Source organism: Indicator indicator, chromosome 10 (genome assembly GCF_027791375.1).
Source record: "Indicator indicator isolate 239-I01 chromosome 10, UM_Iind_1.1, whole genome shotgun sequence".
NCBI lineage: Eukaryota > Metazoa > Chordata > Aves > Piciformes > Indicatoridae > Indicator > Indicator indicator.
In genome coordinates this window covers 18,512,481-18,532,368 of record NC_072019.1, presented here as the reverse complement: position 1 = coordinate 18,532,368, position 19,888 = coordinate 18,512,481, and the positions used below count along the sequence as shown (strand labels likewise).

At 51.3% G+C, this 19,888-nt stretch overlaps 1 protein-coding gene across 1 annotated transcript in view; it reads right to left on the bottom strand.

Annotated features, from left to right (window-relative positions):
- CACNA1E (calcium voltage-gated channel subunit alpha1 E) overlaps positions 1–19,888 on the bottom strand; it is a 105,105-nt gene that overhangs the window by 63,339 nt on the left and 21,878 nt on the right. Inside the window, exons 5-7 of the mRNA XM_054384678.1 lie at positions 19,310–19,462; positions 18,520–18,701; positions 1,548–1,651 (exon numbers count right to left, since the gene is read on the bottom strand). Of these exons, the coding sequence (XP_054240653.1) occupies positions 1,548–1,651; positions 18,520–18,701; positions 19,310–19,462 (439 nt within the window). The remainder of the gene's footprint in view (positions 1–1,547; positions 1,652–18,519; positions 18,702–19,309; positions 19,463–19,888) is intronic.

The following is a 19,888-nucleotide window of genomic DNA, read 5'->3' as shown; positions in this document are numbered from 1 at the left end:
ACGTGCTACACCGGAGAGATTCAACACAGCAGCAAGAGGCTTTTCCAGCTGCCCAGCCCCAAGCTTCATGGAATCATTTTGATTGGAAAAAACCTGTAAGATCATTGAGTCCAACCATCAACCAGCCCCACCATGGCTATTAAATCATGCCCTAAAGTGCCATGTCCATATGGTTTTTGAACACCTCCAGGGATGGTGAATACACCACTTCCCTGGCCAGGCTGTTCCAACTCTTGACCAAGTTCTCTTCCTACTTTTCCTTCTCTGGGCAAGCTTCCGCTTGACACTGACATCTAGCTGGACTTTGCTCAAATCCACAAGCTGGATGTGGCATAAGAACTGCAAAAACCACTTAACCCTGCTTGGACATCCTCATCCTCCATGAGGGCTCCCTCCCTGCACATCCTCATCCTCCATGAGGGCTCCCTCCCTGCAAGACAATGGGAAGTACTTTCTGCAGCCTGTTCCCAGAGTCTCTGGATTCAGTCAGACCACAGACCAAGAGCTGGATAAACTCAATCCACCACCAGATTCTGAAGTGTAGCCTACTACTCCAGAAGCACTCCTAACACCACCACCACCACCACCACACCTCAATGAATGGAGACACCAAGGACAGTGACAGAAATGACCAGGACCAGTCTCCATATTGATCCCTGCATCAAAGGGCTTTCCAGCTGGCCAAACCAGTGCTACAGTAGCTTTTTTCTTTTTCTGCCATCATGAGCAGTTATTTAAAAAATGACCTAATGCAGGGCATGATGTCCCTGCTTCCACCGGTGGCAAGGGCAGAGGAGCCCACAACCCCCTGCTAGTGCAGAAGAGGACATGCTATCTCCATGCACCAACCCCTGCCAGCAGCTGAGGATGTGCTGATGCAACCACAGTTCATTGTCATGGAGACAAGAAGTCTTTCTCTCTCCAAACCCAGCTTTATGGCTTGGATTAAAACCTCCTTTCCCCTGGGAAGAGCAGAAAAGCGACAACTGCATTGTCCCTACCTTCCCAGCTTTTCCATGTACTCCCCAGACACTTCTACCTGCATCACTGCTCATCTCTCACCAGCACTGGGCATGTCCTCCCAACCACGGCCTGCATGGCATAGAGGTGCCCCACATCATTCCCAAACCCATCCCAACCCATGCCCACCACACTCCACCAGCCAGCAAATGCCTGTCCCACTACAGACACATCTTGGAACCAGCACATTTCCCTAAGCCCCCACCACATCTCTCCCCTCTCGCAACTCCCAAGCAACCAGAAGATCAACACTGACCACTTCTTGCAGGTGGCCAAACCCTGGAGCTCTTCAGCAAGGCAAAATAACAAGAAAACACCTTTAAGGCTTCCCCTTTCCCAGCTCTTTGGGGAGTGAAGGCATTAAGTTGAGCTGAGGAAGGATTCTTTGCTGTGGGGCCAGTAGGGTTGGAGGAGATAAGGGTAACAAGCTACTGGGGCTCAGGGACAGACAGCAGCAAGAAAAATCAGGGGTGCTCAGAGACGTGGAACAGGCATGGCCTGGAGAGGAAGGATGGCATCTCGCTTACCCTGACAGCACTCCCAGGACAAGGTTGAGGACAAAGAAGGATCCAATGATGATGAGGGGGATGAAGTACAGCCAGTTCCAGGTGGCTCCTAAGGCATCATTGGTCTGGAGGGGAAACAAAAAAACAAAAAACATCAACACCAGCACCCAGGTCAGTGGGATGGTGTGTTAGCTTCAGCACAGTTGCAATTCTTTCTCCAGGCTGACCACACCAAGCTCTTATGGATGATGTGTCCATGACTGTCAAACCTTGATGGGCACGAGGTGCTGGGGAGCTCCCAGTCACCTGTGCCTTGATGCCCCTAGGTACATCCCTGCCCACAGCCTAGGGGTTGGAACTAGATGTGTATGCCCCAGTCACACTCTCCTCTGAAGAGAAGTCCTCTTTGGGCAGGACCACTCTACTCTGGCTCCCCCTACTATTCCTGCAGGGGGACAGCCAATGTAAGACAATGTCAGAGGTGCAGAGCCCTGTAGCTCAAAGTCTTGCCCAACAGTTAAAAAGGCTGCTGGCAAGCTCTACTCAATGCCTCCAGACATCTCTTCAGTGAGGCTTTTAACCCAGCAGTTCCCCTCTGTCCCTCACAGCTGCTTCCCAGGCCCCATTTGTCCTCTGGTGTCAGGCACGGCGCACATGACGCCGGGCAGGAGGGTGATGCGGCAGAACGTGACTGTCTGGGGGAGGTGGTATCAATCTTGTTGCAATGAAAGGCTCTTTCTCTTTTCTCTCTCTTCCCCTCCTCTCCCCGTGCTAATTAAGCCCTCATCTTCGTCTGAGTCATTGGCACCACATCTCCTGGTCGGCCAGTGCAGGAGCCAAGATGAGGCTCTGCAGGTGGAGAAGCTCCTCTCCAAGACTCCACCATGCTGGCGTCTTTCTCTGGTGACCATGGCATCAGCAGGAACCTCGGCATCCTTGCTGCCCTGACACTGAGCCCAAGGCAAGAAGGGTGACACCAGCACATCCCACTGCAGACACTGATCACAGCACTAGGAGGTGGATGCCATGGGCAGAGGTGTTGAGGAGGACCTGGAACACAGCAGCAGTTAGGGCTTTGAGGTTGGGAGAAGCCTCTGAAGAGACTTATCAGCCTCCTCCCTCAGCACCAGGGAAACCACGCACGTCGTCTTAAGGCCCTGCACCTTCAAGAGCCCTGGGCTGCCACCAGCCCCTTTCCTCAGGACCATGGGAGAAGTGAACAGAGAGAGGTGCATGGGAATCCCATGAAACCAACATTCATCACCACCCTCCAGAGACACCCAGACCTCCGTGCTCTGCTCTAACAGCACCATTTGCCATGGTATAAGTCTTCAAGGCATCGTGCAACCCCTCAGTCTGAGCTTGGCTGGGCTTCAGCTCCATGCCAAGGTGCTATTGGGTACCTTCCACCTGTGCCAGGATTGCTCATCTTTGAAACCAGCTCCTGCCCAAAACCCACAGGCCTTCCCTAAAGTCCTTGGCACAGAGGATGCAAAACAGATGAACTCATTTCTTACAGGTGAAGAAGACATCTTCCCCCAGGCTTGGGCCATCACTATTCCTCCTTTGGTCTCTCCAGCAACACACAGCAGGAGGTGGAGGGGGATAAGGTGATGTAGCAGTGGGCAGTTTCCCCAGGGCTATCAGCCAGCAATACCAGCAGTAGCACCCAGACCACCTCTTCCTGCACTGTCTTGTGGACATAGCCAAAGCCGGTGGCACTGAGGATGGGCAGCCAGGAAATGTGAGGCAGGGGCTTGGCAGCACCCTGATGGAATGAGATTCCAACCTCTATGTGCTTGTGGGTACCCAGCTCCCATGGGGGTGGAGGTAAAGGGGGATTAGAGAGATTTTAGGGGGTTGAGGCATGTTTCTGGCACTGCTAGCATCCAGTAAGTCCAGAAGAGGCACTGCTAAGGCACAAGAGGGCATGGGGAGCTGTGGTCACCAACCCCACAAAAATCAAGTACACACTCCTGGCCAAAGCAAGGTCAGAGATGGTCCCAGCCACCCCAGCCAATGACAGCAGCCCCAGGAAGAGTTCTGCCCTGAGCAGCCAAATAGTCACCCTGGCTGGTGCCAGCTTTTCTAGGATCTCTCACAAAAACTTCCCAAAGTACATCCCAATGCACCCTTATGAAACCAGGGGCTGGTGATGTCCAGTGGCTGCAGTGACTTCAGACTGTAATCTGGTACCTACTGGGTCACTTCAGCTGTCAAAGTTTGCCTCTATTTTCCCCTACAATCTGGAAGAGTTGCTCTAGCACTCTTGCAGCACCCAGGCTGCAAGGGCCAACAAGAGGGCTTGTTTGGGAAACACAAGGGACTTGGCATTTCATAGGCTCTACATCTACCACTGCTTCTCCAGTCCATGGCAAAGAGAGTATGACCACAGAGCACCCAGAGCAGCAGGGCATCAGCACAAACACAGAAGGGGATGCATTCCCATCTTTCCATTCCCAAAGCTAAAGCACATCTACCCAGAAAACCAAAGCAACCACCATGTCTGGCCATAGGTGCTGTCAGCCCAGTGCTCTGCCCCAGAGCACAGCAGGTTTGCCTGGAGGGAACACATAGACTGCCAGGATCTTGCCAAGTTGCTGAGTCCAGACCCCCTCGTGGCACGTGACGTCCCTCAGATTTTGCCAACACTATTCCAGCTGGAAGGCTCCTCAAGCAGATGCATTAAAGGCTGCTCTAATTTTCAGCCTAAAAGTATTTGTGGTCACTTTGTACATCATGCTGTTCTTTTGGCAGCATTGGCCTTTGGCTGAAGTAGCTCTTCATTCCCTTTCTCATGATGATATGTTTATAGGTAGCCATCATGGCCACTCCCAGCCTCTGCTTTGCTAGCCAAAGCAAGGTTCCTCCAGTTCTCTCTTACAGTTCTCTCTTGCTCTCCCTCCCTATTTTACCTAGCAGACCCTTCCCTGCTGCAGTCTAGGGTCAGTTCATCTTCCCAGGACACAAGAGACCTGAGTGAGTCATTCTGATGGGTCCTACTCTGTCTCTGCAAGAGATGATGGTCCTTCCATCCTGCAGTCACCCTGTGCTCACTTGCTCATCCCCTCCTCCTCCACACTGCGACTTCCCAACAAGCAAGATTTGGGCTCCTAGGAGATATCTTTGCTGTTCCTCAACAAGCACACGGCTTTCCATTTCTCACTGCATCCCACATCTCTTCCTTCAGCCCTTCAACTCCTCCAGCCTGGGGTGGCAGCCTCCATACCCTTCCTGCCCCAGCTCCATGAAGCCACCAATGCTAGGAGCAGGAAAGCCTGTGAATTATCCCTGTAGAGTCCCACTGGTCACCACTAGCCACTACGTCCCCTCAGCACCATCCCCACACTGCTCACTTCCAGCCAGCCTCGCAGTGCTTCTCTTTCCTTCCCCTCTTCACCACTTCATTAACAGTTCCACAGAGCAAAAGCTTTACTACAAAGAGCAGCTCTACACGTTTCCGGGTCTCTGATGCCAGGTTAGCCTGGCATGACCTATCTTTGGCAAACCCATGATTCATTTTCCTCTTCTGCCTTCCAAATCTGTTCCGAAATGGCAAGCGATCGAGGTCAGCCTTACAGTCCTATTCCTGCCTGCCTTACTTTTTTTTCCCCCTCCTCCCCCCACCTTTAAATATAGGCTTTGCATTCGCTGTTCTCCAGTCAGATGGTGCCTCCCCCAACTTGATGGAGTTGTTAAAAATACTTGTTACCAGACCTGCCATTTCATGTGCCAGCTCCCTCCAAGCATGGCGGGTGGGGGGGAAGCCATCCTGAGCCCCAGGCTGATGGGCATGATGGTTTCAGTGCTTGGCTTCCACATTGGCTGCACTCATGGCTGTGTCCTCCTTCCTATTACCCAGCCTTTTGTTGCATCTGTGTTAACCAAAAACCAGGGTAAAATATCCATGCATGCTCAAATCTCCCCAGCCACTGTTTCACCTTCCATCTGCGTCTTCACAACACCCCTTTGAGCATCCTTCATGAAGTCCACATCAGCATGACTTCTTGTGGGTCCCATGGCACTTTCCAATTTCTTTAGCACCAAGATGTGGTTGTCTTGGCTGAGCATCCTCTTTCCCCACACCTTTGAGGCATCACCCCTTGTAGGGCAGTGGTTCATTACCTTAGACCACTGTGCCTTCCTACAGGTCTTTTTCTGCTTTGCTGAAGGTCCCAGGAGGTCATCATGTGCAGAAGTGAGGGCAGACACAGGGAGTTTAATCCCCAAATCACACAAATGCTGTAACTCATTTAATGAAGAAACTCCTTGCTCCTTGTACAGCAGACCAGGTCCCGTCACTCAACAAAGCCCTTTGGGAAACAGAGGAGCTGCCTGATGCCTGATCTTTGCCGCTTCTTCCCTTCCCTTTAAAGACAACCACTTTTCCATTATGCACCCCACAATCTAATGCACCACCCCCCAAACTCCCCCATGGCCATCAGACCAAGAAACACATTTGCTACTTCCTCCAGACATACCCAAAACACCAACACAACCAATGCCTCCTCGCTGGTGAAGACGAAGGAGCCACCACTTCCCTGAGGGACGACACACCCCAGGGTGCTTTTTAATGCCAAGACATTGATGGAAATCCCCAGTTGGAGCTGATCCACCACACTCACATCTCAGACATGACCCATTCTGATGCCAGCAAAGCCTCCAAACCTATACATGACACCAGCAAGGCATGAAAGCAGAACCCTCATGAGGAAACACAGCCAGCATGGCAAGTCCCCACACAGCAAAGGAACCCCCACCAGCTCCCACATGTCAACCCCTGGCACAGGGTTATTCTTTCAGCAGCTCTTGTGTTGTTTTGTGGTTTGATGGGTTGGAATTTTTCCCAAAGGGCAGGAAAAGGCATAGGGAGCTGCAGAAGCAGGTCTCACTCAGGGGGCCAGAAGCCTAAAGAAATCTAAATATATACCAAGAGTTGAATGTAAAGCACAAGCTCACAGCCCACATGTACCCTCCCCTCAGGCTGCACTCCTATGGGAAACTTTAGAAGTTCTTTGCTATAGGAGAAGGTGAGAAGACCAGAGATAAAAAAAATCATAAAACCAAAATCCTCACAAATTCAGACTCTCCTACCTAAAAATACACAGAGAGCATGTTCTGCTGGCTCAAGGTGACCTTAATGGCCACTCATTCCCACCAGTTTGGGGAAGAGTTTTGGGGACCAAGGCCATGGGCACCAAACTCATCTGAGGAGCAGCAGGATCCAGGGAGACACTGGATTTCATTCACACAGAGATCCCTTCTTGTGGATTCACCAGTGTCTAGTAGAAAGGTTGAGCTCCCACTTTAGGCTTTCCTTGGAGATCAGGAGAGCTTTCTGACCCTTCCCATCAGGTGATGTGTCCTGGAGACCTCCATGTCCATCTTGGCCAACATCACCAGCACACAGTGATGCTAGTCAGGTCCCCTCTCCAAATCCATCAGCATTAGGAGAGAGCTTCTGTAATTTCTGTTTGAACTCAGACCAAAACAGCACATAATTAGATTGAGTTAATCTACACTCATTACTGTAACCAACTGGCCATGACATGCTCAAGGGATAGAGCAGCAGTGCACTGCAGGGAAGAGGTGAATCCACAGGGCCTCCAGCAGCACAAGTGGACCCATTCTGCTCTCATCATAGTCCTCTGCCAGAGATCTCCCACCTCATGAAGGCCCACTGCAGGCAGACTTGACTGGGCAGGGTGACCAAATCACCATGGCTGGGCAGGAGAGGTCTGTTTGTCCCCCCAGCTCCAATCCTTACAAGAGGCTTTGGTGATGATGAAGAAAGACAGGGGGCTTTTCCCTGGTTGCTGTGCCTGCTTTGCCCAGCACTTCCCAGGGGCTTGCTGCCTGGCACTGGGGGCAGAGCAGACCTGCTGGGACAGCAGGTGCAAAACTACCACAGCTGCCATGATTTGTACACCAAATCCTCGGCTCAGCAACTCACCATGGGCTTTGCCTGGTGGTGACACCCACCATACCCCCTCCACAGGTGATGCCATCATCCCCCTAGCATCATCTCTGTGGCTCCTAACCTGTTCCTCCTTGCAAACCATGGCTGCATCCAGCTGAGAAACACATGCAGGCTAGCAAGAACAGCTTCAAAATCTCTATATCCCAGCAAAGAGGGGAGAGGGGGGGAATTAAAGATCCCTTACAGGAGATTTCTTGGCCTAACCAGTTCCCTCAAAACCTTGACACCCATTGCCTGCTCTTCCCAGCCCAGTAACAGATCTCTCTCTTCCCTTTAATAGCAGTAATTTGATCTCCAGCATGCAGGACCATGCCTCACTCCCTGCCAGCCCTGCCTGGTATCCATCAGAGACCCCAGCACTGGACAAGATCTGAATGAAAATGCTTTGCTTTTCCCAATCAGCTTAATGAGGAAATTGGTACATTTCCTTTGCAGGGCCAGGGCTGGCCCACGGAGGGACACAGCCTGCCACAGCCACTTTATCAGGTTGTTGTGGAAGGGTGGGCAGGGACAGACAGGTGTCCCTGCAGAGAGGTGCAGGAAGCCCAGTAACGCCTGTTTCTGTGTGCCCCTTTTTAGCAGGGCCTGTTGTGACAGGACAAGTGGTGATCGTTTGAAACTAAAAGAGGGAGATACAAGGAAGACTAGATACAAGGAAGAAATGCTTTACAGTGAAGGTGGTGACATATTGGCCTGGGTTCCCAGAGAAGTGGTAGATGTCCCATCGCTGGGAGCATTCCAGGTCAGGTTGTTTGGGGCCCTGAAACAACCTGCTCTAATTGAAAATGTCCCTGCTGACTGCAGGGGGGCTGGACTAGATGGCCTTCAAAGGTCCCTTTCAACCCAAAACATTTTATGATTCTATCTTTCCTAGATGCAAGAAAATCCCCAGCTCCAGCTGCAATGTTAGGTGATCAGTTGGACTTGATGATCTTGGAGGTCTCTTCCAACCTGGTTGATTCTGTGATGATCTAGGGCAACAGGCACATGCGTAACCTCACTCAAGAAGCCCAGCTCACCTCAACACCCCCAACCATCCAAACCAGACACACAACAGCATGTGCATCAACACAGAGGTGTGGAAACTGCTTCACAAAGCCTCATCAGCACAATTTCCAGCAGCAACCCCACTAATGAAATTACAGGTCCTGAGCTTAACAAAGAGGAACAATGGAGGGGCCTGGCAGCACCAAGACACCTCCCCACCTCCTCTCCATGAGCCTGGAGTTGTTGGGCAGTGCTGGAGCATTGGTATTGGAGCATCAGTGGCTCCGTTAGCCCTTGACTTTCCCATTCCTGCCGTCAGGCAATCTAGGAGTGAGACTTTTCCCGCGCAGGCAGTGAGGAGGGTGTGGGCAGAAGCTTCTGACAGAACATGCCTGCAAAGCTGGAGATCCAGCAGACACAGTTTGTTTCTTGCTGTGTCATTTCAGCACACACACACAGGGAAAAAGGGGGGATGGGGTGGAGGGAGAAAAGAGGCAGGAACATTTGGCAAGCTGGCGAGGGTCTGGCTTTGCTGAGTGTGGAGAAGGAGAGAAGAGGGTGAAGCAGGCTGACTGCCACACACGTGTCCCTTGGGGATAGGCTCCAGCGCCCACGGCTGGCAGCACGCGAGCTGCCAGCTGGGGCACCAACAGCAGCCATTTAGGGAAAATCAGCTCATTTCCTTGAAAGTTAGGAAGGTTTTAAACCTTCAGGGTGGAACTTGAAGTCTGCTTTCTGAATCATTGAATGGTTTGGGTTGGAAGGGACCATAAAGGCCATCTAGTTCCAACCCCTCTGCCATGGGCAGGGACACCTTCCACTACACCGGGTTGCTCAAGGCCCTGTCCAACCTGGCCTTGAACACCTCCAAGGAGCAGGCATCCATGACCTCCCTAGGCAGCTTGTTCCAGCGTCTCACCACCCTCACTGTAAAGAATTTCTTCCAAATCTCCAGTCTAAATTTGCCCTCCTCAAGCTTCAATCCATTCCCTCTTGTCCTATTATTACAAGCCCTTATAAAATGTTCCTCACTAACTTCATCACATTTGAAGCACTTGGTCTTTATTATTTTGGAGGAAAAAGCAGGACAAGGCTCTCTCCTACAGTGCCACAAGTGCTGGGGACTTTGTGGCAGTCCCTGTGTGCCCCCCACCCAATCCCCCAGCACACCCTGCTTTGCCTGCACAGCCAGGAGCACCAGGAATAGCTGCAGAGGCATTAAGATCTATGCTTGCTACCAAGCTGCTGAGAGCACTGGGTGTTGATTAAATTTTCATACCTCCCTGACAGGATATTTTTTGTGTGTTGTGTTTTAATTTAAAACACACAAGAAGGGACTCCTTTTTTTTCCTTCACAAGCATTCCTGCTCAAGAGCCTGACGTCATCCCAGGGCTCAGAGGGGTAAAAAGCTAAGTGCTTTCCCCCTCTCACCATCCCTCCCATCTCCTCCACTCTCCAGTCTCTCTCCCTCCCCCTCCTCCTCTTCCCAGACACCATCTCTAGCCAGCACCACTCCTTTCTGGAAGCCGACGTTACCCATCACACTCCCAGTTTCACGTTCCACAGTGCCTGAAGGAGCTGCAGAGCAAACTCAGCCCTGGTGGCACTGCTGTACTGAGCTCCTCCAGTGCTTTGCCCATCACCATGGTGCCAGGGCAGGTGGTGTTTGTAGGGGCTTTTGCACCACTTGCCCTCGCAGTAGAGCTCCCACAACCCTCAGCATGGGCCAGCACCACTAAAGTTCTCATCTTGGGAGCAGGGACCTGAGAAGACAGGCACCCATGTTCCAAGGTGCTGCAGCAGCCCCTGGAAGCACCAGGGCTCAGGGAGGTTTCTAGGCTCAGTTCCATGTGAAAGCAATCCTCAGCAGGAGGACAAACTCATCCCTGTTCAAGTAATCAGTTTTTCTGGCCCCTGGCTGCCTCACACAAAGCTGGGCATTGCCATTGCTCTCCAAAAGGCAAGAGGAGAAACCCGCTCAGACCTGCATGATGCTCAGATCCCACTCACACTGGTCATGCATAGGTGTGTCACAGAGAGCAGCTGAGCATACCAAGTGATATTAGAATCACAGATTGGTTTTGGTTGGAAGAGACCTCAGAGCCTTGTCCAGCCTGGCCTCGAACACTTCCAGGGAGGAGGCATCCTCAACCACCCTAGGCATCCTTTTCCAGTGTCTTACCACCCTCACAGTAAAGAATTTCTTCCTAATATCCAGTCTAAATCTACTTTCTCTTCCAGCTTCAATCAATTCCTCCTCATCCTATCACTAAAAGCCCTAGGAAAAAAGTCCCTCTCCAGTTTTCTCAGGTACTGGAAGACTGCTCCAAGGTCTCCCTGGAGCTTGCTCTTCTCCAGGCTGAACAGCCCTAACTCTTCCAGCCTGTCCCCATACAGAAGGTGCTCCAGCCCTCTGGCAATGACTGTGAAACCCCAGGAATTTACACTGACAAGTGATGAGCAATTTTGTGTGCACACACATCGAAAAACAACTGCTGTGCACCAGGTCCCTCCTGAGTCCTGGCTGGTGCAGTTGGGTACCTGGCAGGGAGCAGGAGTGCTGAGCTTTGCACCCTTCTCCCATTCATGTGCTCCAGTGTGGCCAGTGGTTTAGCACACCTGCCCTTCCCTTCTCAGAAAGCATGGATGTTTCACTGTGTTTGAAAACCAAGCTCCAGCAGAAAATCTCTGAAAAAATCAGAAAATCTCTGGTTTGGTGCTTCAAAACCAAGCCAAGTTCTGAAAGCCCAACCCTGCGTCTGTCCAAGTTCTGAGCCACAAACTGCCCAGGGCCAAAGGACAGAAAAGATTTTTACCCCTTCCCAAAGGAGTAAGATAAAAATGCTCTATATTGATTGGATGTTTAAAGGAAATTTCTATTTACAAAGGTATACAAAAGGCATTCAGGTAGAAGGAATACACTTACAAACTAGGCTCAGTCCTTCACCTGCACCTACCAAGCCAGAGCCTTCCAGAAACCTTCACTCCCCCTTAGCCTCAGCAGTCCCAAGAGCAGATCAAACTTCTCCCTGCCTAGGCTCAGGCCTATCGCTGCCTCACCAGGCCCAGTTGTGTAGCTGGAAGTTTCCTGCCAGCCAAGAAAGCCATCCCCCCACAGACCATGAGATAAGATGCACCCTCTTCCTGGGGAGGAGAGAGAGAGATTGGCTGTACACCCTCCTTAAATAGTGAGATACCAGGAAACGGAATACAATAACAAATTACAATATCCTGGGACAAACTGTCTGTCCCCTTGGGACTTTCTATCCTTTGGAGGACTTTTCTTTGTGGTTCTACCAAATTAACTCTTGATTTCCCTTAGCCTACCACAGTGTCTAGCAGTGTGAAACCCTGACTGGGGCACATCTTGCATGTGATGAGATTCATCTTGCATGTGGTGACATTTATCTCGGTCCTTTCGCACCCCACATTTAGAGAAGACCTCAAACACCACGGTGATGCTGGGCTCTGGGGTGTCCTCCCTTTGCACCATCCTGGCCACAGCATCTTGTGTGTGCTGGAAGCACATGGTGGTTGAGTCACTTTCCCTGCCATCTCCCTTCCTTGCAGCAGCTCATGTTCTACAGCCACTTTCACAGAGCCTCTGCCGCCAGGCTCTGCAGGCACGTTGTGCACCTCACACCTCACAAGTGCCTGTGCAGCTGCTCGGCTGCTCAGCTCTGCATGGGGCTGCAAGACCTCCACACTCCATCTCCCCCAAGGCTGTGCCACACAGATCTTCCCACAACCACAGCCTTTTGCTGAGTATTTTGGAAGCTGCCAAGGATTAAGATTTAGATTAGATGTTAGGAAGAAGTTTGTCACCATAAGGGCAGTGAGACATTGCAACAGGTTGCCCAGGGAGATGGTGGAAGCCCCATCCCTGAACGTTTTTAAGGCCAGGCTGAATGTGGCTCTGAGCAACCTGATCTAGTGGAAAGTGTCCCTGGCCCATGCAGCAGGGTTGGAACTAGATTATCCTTGAGGTCCCTTCTAACCCTGACAACTCAGTGATTCTGTGATTCTCTTTCGTCCAGAAAATGTTCTCCTCCTGCTGCAAAAGCATCCCAAAGACTCCTAGCATCCAGCCATGGCATCTTCTAAGGCTCCCTGAATCTTTTGCTCTCCTTCTTCCCTATAACCTCAATCACTTGTGCCACAAGAGGCCTTTTGGGTTTATGATCAGGTAGCTCCTGGTAGCCCTTGCCATGCATTTTCAATTAGCAGCATGGCTGCACTTCCAGGACTGATGTAATGTGTGTGCTTCAAAGGCTAGTATTTTAACTACTGTTGTTAATACACAGGCCCTGAGCAAAGTCAAGTTGGCTTTTTGCATGACCTGACTATGGCTTGGTTATCACTGCCATGCAGCCACTCCTGCCTGCCTGCAGCTTGCTGTGACTCTCAGGAATTTACTGGAGCCAAGTCATGAGAATCATAGAACTATTGAGGTTGGAAGGAGACCTTTGAGATCATTGAGTCCAACCACTTGCCTTGAGCTCACAATCCCACCACCACTGCTACCCTGCACCACTAAACCAGAGGATCAGGAGTTCAACCTGATGGCCAGATCCATGCAGGGAAAGAGTTTTTCCCAGCACAGCAAGCTCTGGTTCTCTGCACTGGTCATGCTGCATTTGTGAAACACTCAGAGCCTTTCCCAGCATGAGCAGAGGGTGGCCAAAGCTGGACACGTGGAGCCTCAGGGGAGACATCATTGCTCTCTACAACTAACCTCAAAGGATGTTGTAGTGAGGTGAGGATCAATCTCTTCTCCCTAGTATCAGGTGACAGAACAAGAGGAAACAGCCTGAAATTGTGCCAGGGGAGGTTAGGGTGGGATATTAAGAAAAATTTCTTTCCTGAAAGAGTGGTCAGGCATTGGAATGGCTGCCCAGGGAGGCGGTGGGGTCACCATCCCTGAAAGTGTGCAGAAGTGTGTAGGCATGGCACATGGGGACATGGTTTAATGACCATGGTGGTGTTAGGTCAACAGTTGGATTAGTGATCTCAGAGGACTTTTCCAACCAAAACAATTCCTTATTCTGTGCTTCTACATGCCCATGCTTGTACTCGTGGCAACCACATGCAACTTCAGCAACTGCTTGCAACTGCAACCACTTGCACCTAGAAGCAGCCTCGGTTCCTGTGAGCGATGCTGGCAGGAGGTGCAGGCAGCCCTGGCTCCCCTGTCTGCATCCATCCATCACTCCTGTGGCTATAGACAGCAGCTTTCTCTGTGCACTTGTTTTCATTAGTCCTGGACTCCCAAATTCCTGACTGGGAATTGTGGTTCTCATGCAGCATGGATGGTGTTACCAGATCTGGCAGCTCCAGAGAGCACAGCGCAATGCTCCAAGCAAGATGCTGGGACAGGCAGAGCTGGCCTCTCTCCTGCAGAGCCCACCAAACCAGCCCACAGCCTCAGCACATGCTTGCCACGGGTGGTTTTCTTCCCATCTCAGCTCCCGGCAGCGTGGGGGGAAGAGAGTGGCAGTTCCTGGCAAGCCAGGCTCCTCCTCACTACCTGCAAGCACAGCAGCTGAATGCTTCCAAAGGGGAAAGCAAATAAACAATCTCAGTGAATAAATACAGCCTCAAGAGCCCATGGCTTGGAGGAAATAACTTCAAGCTCCTCTCCTCAGTGCTCACCAGGACCAGGGGAGTCAGGCTGAGCATCCAAAGCTATCAGTCTCACCAAGCACCTGTGCCATGCCCAGCCACCCCTTGCTGTGCTACCCAGCCCCTCACCAGCTCAGCTACCCTCTTCCCAGACCCCAGCATCACTGTTTAATGACAAAGCTGCAACCTGGCCCATGCTGGTGTGCCAGCAGAGGAGAAGTAGGACAGCAAGCCTTTTGCCAGCTTTATTTTTCCCTCTGGTCCCTACAGAAATCAGGATTGGTCTCAAGCCACCAGGAAAGAGGCATCTGCTCCAATGTAAGAAGAAAAGCAAAATACTCCTTATTCCCTGTTTTTGGACCACAAAGACAGCCAGGGGAGTCAGAAAGGCAAAACTCCACTGTAAAAGAAGTCGAAGTCCTTCAGACTCCCAGGAAGAGGAGCTGGAAAAACCATAAACACCCCACAGTTTGATACTTTCCTTTCTTTTTTTTTTTTAATATTTTTTTTTTAAACACAGACTGTGGTTTCTACCTTGACAGGCAGTTTTTCACACAGGCAAGGCTGATGAAAGCAAGGTGAGAGAAAAGCACATCTATGAAATATAACACACATGGCAAGCACCATGGGGCAAATCTGCTTTGTGTGATGCAATCTACAAATTCCAGGAGCCACTCTTCCAGACCTTGCAAAATTGTGGGGAAATAGATCTTAAAATCATGACCCAGTTCCACCAGGGAATACTGTAGTGAGCAATTTCTTTGAGAGATTGTTCAAGTGGCTTTCCTGAGATTGCCCTCTCCTCTGCAGCAGCAACCTGCAAAGATGCAGCCTCCCACTGCCTTACTCCAGTGGGAAAGCTGAGAGTCCCCCAACAATTCTCCCCAGTCCTGGGGTGTACAATTATAGAACCTTTTTGGTTGGAAGAGGCATCTGGGCTCTGAGTTTGTAGATGCTGCTGTGAGGTCATGGATGCTCTCTTCCTGGAAGCATTCAAGGCCAGTTTGGATGAGGCCTTGAGCAACCTGCTCAAGTGGAGATTGTCCCTGCCAATGCCAGGGTGGGTGGAACTAGATGATCTTCAAGGTCCCTTCCAACCCAAGCTATTCTATGAACCTATGAATCATCAAGTTCAACTATTAAGCCAGCACTGCCAGGTCACCATGGCCCTAAGCACCACATCTACGATGCAAACACTGAACCACATACCTGAACACCACAACTAACATGTAAGCACCCAGAGTATGCTGGGCAAGGTCCATGTTGCTTAGCATGGTTAGCTGCTCTGGTTTGCTGCTCTGAGTGACGAAGGTGACAGCAGAGCATCCCAGTAGCTTTCTGTACCTGCCCACCCCTTCTCCAGCATCCCCCAGGGACTGTATCCCCCATGTGTATGCCTCATTTTGCTATTAAAACAAAGGCAGAAGCTCATTTTGCTGCCTCCCAGGAGCAAAAGGACTGAGCACCCAGAGCCTTTACAAATTAGAGGTATCCTGCAAGACAGTCCTTGTCCCTGGGAGGGTGGGAAGCACAGTGTGACAATGCTGGGAACAGTGTCCATCCCTCACCACCTCCCACAGTGAATCGGCAGCATTTTATTACTAAGATCTCAATCCTCATTCAATTAAAAGCCAAGGAAGGTCCCTAATCCCTTCAGTTACACATAATGGTTCCTTGCAGAGGAGAGGGAAAGGGAGGAACCTTATGATCCTGGCCACAGGGGACACGGTGACAGAGCACATCCACCCAGCATTGCAACTGGAGCTGGGAAGACTATTTGGATACCACGGGTTGCGCCCCCCCAAAGTGTGCCAGAGAGCTCCTACTTTAGCAGCTATGGTGGTAATCAGGGGATTCCAAAGGGTAAGTCTTGCAGAGAGTGTGGTCCTCAGTGTTCCCAGCAGCATCTCCCACGGTTACCTTCCAGCAAGATTCAGATGGAGGATCAGTAAATCTCAGACACTGAATAGATCAGCTCTGGTAAGGACACCTTACCAGACTCTCTCAGGAGCCACTGCACAAACTCCTGAGGTCAATCAGACCATAAATTGCCCATCCATGTAGCTCATCAGCTCCTGCACACTGCAGCTGGGGATACAGCACAGGGAGTATTGCTCTTAATTGCTCCAGGTGCCAAAGGATGAGGAGGAGAGGACATGGGAAAGCAGCCTCTGACTTTTGCTGAGAGATGGTCATTAACAGAAGAAACAAGGTGCCCGGCAGGTCACTGGTGGTGGGCATGCACAGCAGTGTGAGCAGGCAGCAGCTTCCCAGCCACACTAAAGGCAGGGGAGCCACATGGTCAGACAGGAAAGATCACCTGCCCTGCTCTACTCAATTATGCATCTGCAAAAGGTGCTGTAGTTAAGTCTCTAATCCCACTGATTCACCAGAAGCAGCCACGAAATGGTCTTTTTTCAGGCTGAACACCCAGGTGGTTCAATCCTGCCTAATCCTGTCAGCAAGATCCTGACACTGCCATCTCTTTTAGGAAGAGGAAAATCAGATCCTCATGGTAAAGTCAAGCTTTTGCCATGAACTCCAGAGGGATCTAGATAAGCTTGGAAAATGGGCTCAGCTGAGATTTGTGCAGTTCAATGAGGCCCAGTGCAAGGGTTGAGGCAAATTCTGTTATTGATACAGGCTAGGGGATGATGGGATTGAGAGCAGCCCTGCAGAGAAGGGCTTGGGGGTGCTGGTGGGTGTAAGGACGGACATGAGACACCAACAGGCACTCGTAGCCCAGACCCAGTGGTGTCCTGAGCTGCATCTCCAAGAGCATGGGCAGCAGGTGAAGGGAGGTGATTCTACCACTCTACTGTGCTCTGCTGAGACACCACCTGCAGTGATGAGTCCAGCTCTAGAGTGCTCAGCACAAGGGAGACATGGACCTCCTGTTGGAGAGTGGCCAGAGAAGACCACAGGAATGATGCAAGGTCTGAAGCCCCTCTGTTGTGAGAACAGGCTGAGAGAGTTGGGCTGTTCAGCCTGGAGAGGAGAGGAGAAGGTTCCAGAAAGACCTTTTTGTGGCCTTTCAGGATTTAAAGGGACCTACAAGAAAGCTGGGGACAGACTTTTTAGCAGGGCCTGTTGTGACAGGACAAGGGGTGATGGTTTGAAACTAAAAGAGGGAGATTTAGACTAGATAGAAGGAAGACATTTTTTACAGTGAGGGTGGTGATACACTGGCCCAGGTTGCCCAGAGAGGTAGAAGATGTCCCATCCCTGGAAACATCCCAGGTCAGGTTGTCTGGGGCTCTGAGCAACCTGCTGTTGTTAAATATGTCCCTGATGACTGCAGTGGTGTTGGACTTCAAAGATGACCTTCCAAGCCCAGCTGTTCTATGATTCTGTAACTCTCCCCTTTCTACCCTAGTCTGAATTTCAAGGTCCATCTATATCCTGCACCTCCAGAAGGACCCTGGATGGACGAAGCAAGAAGGGAAGCCCAAAGTCTGGGCAGAGCAGTGCCTTCACCTGGGGTTATAAAGCAGCTTTTCTGCTTGCACCAAAGTAAGTATCAAAGCCTCTTTCCCCACCACAAGACATCCAATTTACCTCCATGGAGCAATGCCACTCTGCCAGTCTCTGGGAACCAGGGTCTAAAACATCCCTGGTATGATGATGCCAAAATTGATGCTGGAATTAGGCTGAACTGGCACGGTGGCTTCCAGTCTATGCACCGAAACACACGTGCATAGCCAGTCACCCACAGAGACACCACACCTGCAGCTGCTTTGCCTCCTTCCAGCTTTCCTCCTAAGTTGCTCCCTGGACACCACAAGGGCCTGGTCATCAGCAACTTCAAGCAGCTACAAACCACAGAAACCTAGCCCAGCCATGGCTCTGCTCCATCAGTGCCAACAGATGTTTGTCACATGAACACCAAAAGCGCCAGCTTCTGTAGGACACCAAAACACTGCCTCTGCCCCAGAGAGGGGTTCTGAGCCCAGATCCCGGGTTTCCTGAGGCCACTACAGGGATGCAGGCACATCCACCACCTGGACTACAGGGAGATTGGATGTGCAGTGCCCAGAAACCATCTCCACTCTTACAGAGCTGCCCTGGGGAGCACAGGAGGAGAAGGGAAGGAAGGGTACCTCCCCCATTCCCCAGGGACAGCCCTGGTGCAGCAGGCATGGTGCAGTCCCTGCTCACAAGGTTTTGCTTTCTACAACAGGTTGCACAGCCAGGCCAGGGATGGGGCCAGAACCTTTAGATCTGCCTTTGCTCCACATGAAACAACACACCTCTTCTTTCCCCATCTCCTGCTCAAGTGGGATTGACTGAACCCATTTTCATCAGGAAGGATCTCACAGGTTTCCAGGACACAGAAATACCATCTCCAGCTCCCCATCCCCATTTCCACCTGTCCAAAGAGAGCCCAGAACAACAGTACTCACATTATACAGGACTGTGGTCCACCCTTCCATGGTGATGCACTGGAAGACGGTCAGCACAGCAAAGAGGATGTTGTCGAACTGCGTGATCCCATCATTGGGACCGATCCACTCCCGGCACTCATAGCCCGGGGGACAACCCTGCACCCCACAGGGATGGGGAGGGTCCAGTTCTTCTAGTTCACCTGCAAGTACATATCAGAGAGTCAAAGGAGGCAGAGTAAGAGAGAGGCAGAGTGAGAGAAAGGTGAGGAGAAGAACTTGAATGCAGGCATGCTTGGGGCAGAGCAAGGGACAGAATCACAGAATGGTAGGGGTTAGAAGCAACCTCTGGAGATCATTTAGTCCAACCTCCCTGCCAAAGCAGGGCAGGCCACACAGGAAGGCATCCAGGCAAGTTTTGAAAGTCTCCAGAGAAGGAGACGCCACAACCTCTCTGGGCAGCCTGCTCCAGTGGTCTATTACCCTCACAGCAAAGGAGTTTTTCCTCATGCTGAGTTGGAACTTTCTGTGTTCCAGTTTGTATTCATTGCCCCCTTGTCCTATCATTGAGCACCAGTGGAAAGGGACTGGCCCCATCTTCTTGACACCCCAATGGGACTAGGCTTGGCTGTGCACAAACTGCTTCCATAAGAAATTGGGACATGCTGAACACAACTGGGTGATGCCTGTTGTGCATGAAGCAGAGTACAGGACCTTCTCCATCTTGCCCTTCCCACAATAGCAACCTGTGTTCACCCCAGCTGTTTTTCACCCATGGGATGCAAAGTTGGTGCAAAGCCCTGCTGCCCACCTGAATTGTTTGTGTAGCAGGCTCGATGCAGCTTCCCACTGTAAAACTCCAGGCCAATGATGGCAAACATGAGGATAGCGAAAAAGAGCAGCAAGCCGATCTGGAGGAGAGGCACCATGGCCTTCATGATGGATTTCAGCACAATCTGCAGGCCTGGGAGAGGAAAGAAAAAGCACAGCTCAGCATGGTGATGCCCATCCCCTGCCTGTGGCAAGTCCACCCCACCTCTGGCAAGAAAAGGTCAGTAAGCAGAGAAGACAGACAGTCATCAACACATCTGATGTGTGTGCTGGAACCTCCAAGTCCAGCCTTGAGGATCCCTTTGGGCAGCTAAGGTCCCTGGGATGGACCAAGTGGTCATCATGGTAAGGGGAAGAGGGAAGGTCAGGCTTCAGAGCAAGGCACCAGAAGGACTGTTTTCTGGATCTGGCCCCTGCTCTGATGTCTTGGCCTGTCCTTGCCCCACTTGGACTTGGTGTGATACAGCCCATGCAGCTCTGTCCCCCTGGTTGCCCCCAAGGCACGAATCCAGCACACCGTCCAGGACAGGAAGGATGGGAGGACTGATGCCAGCAGCAG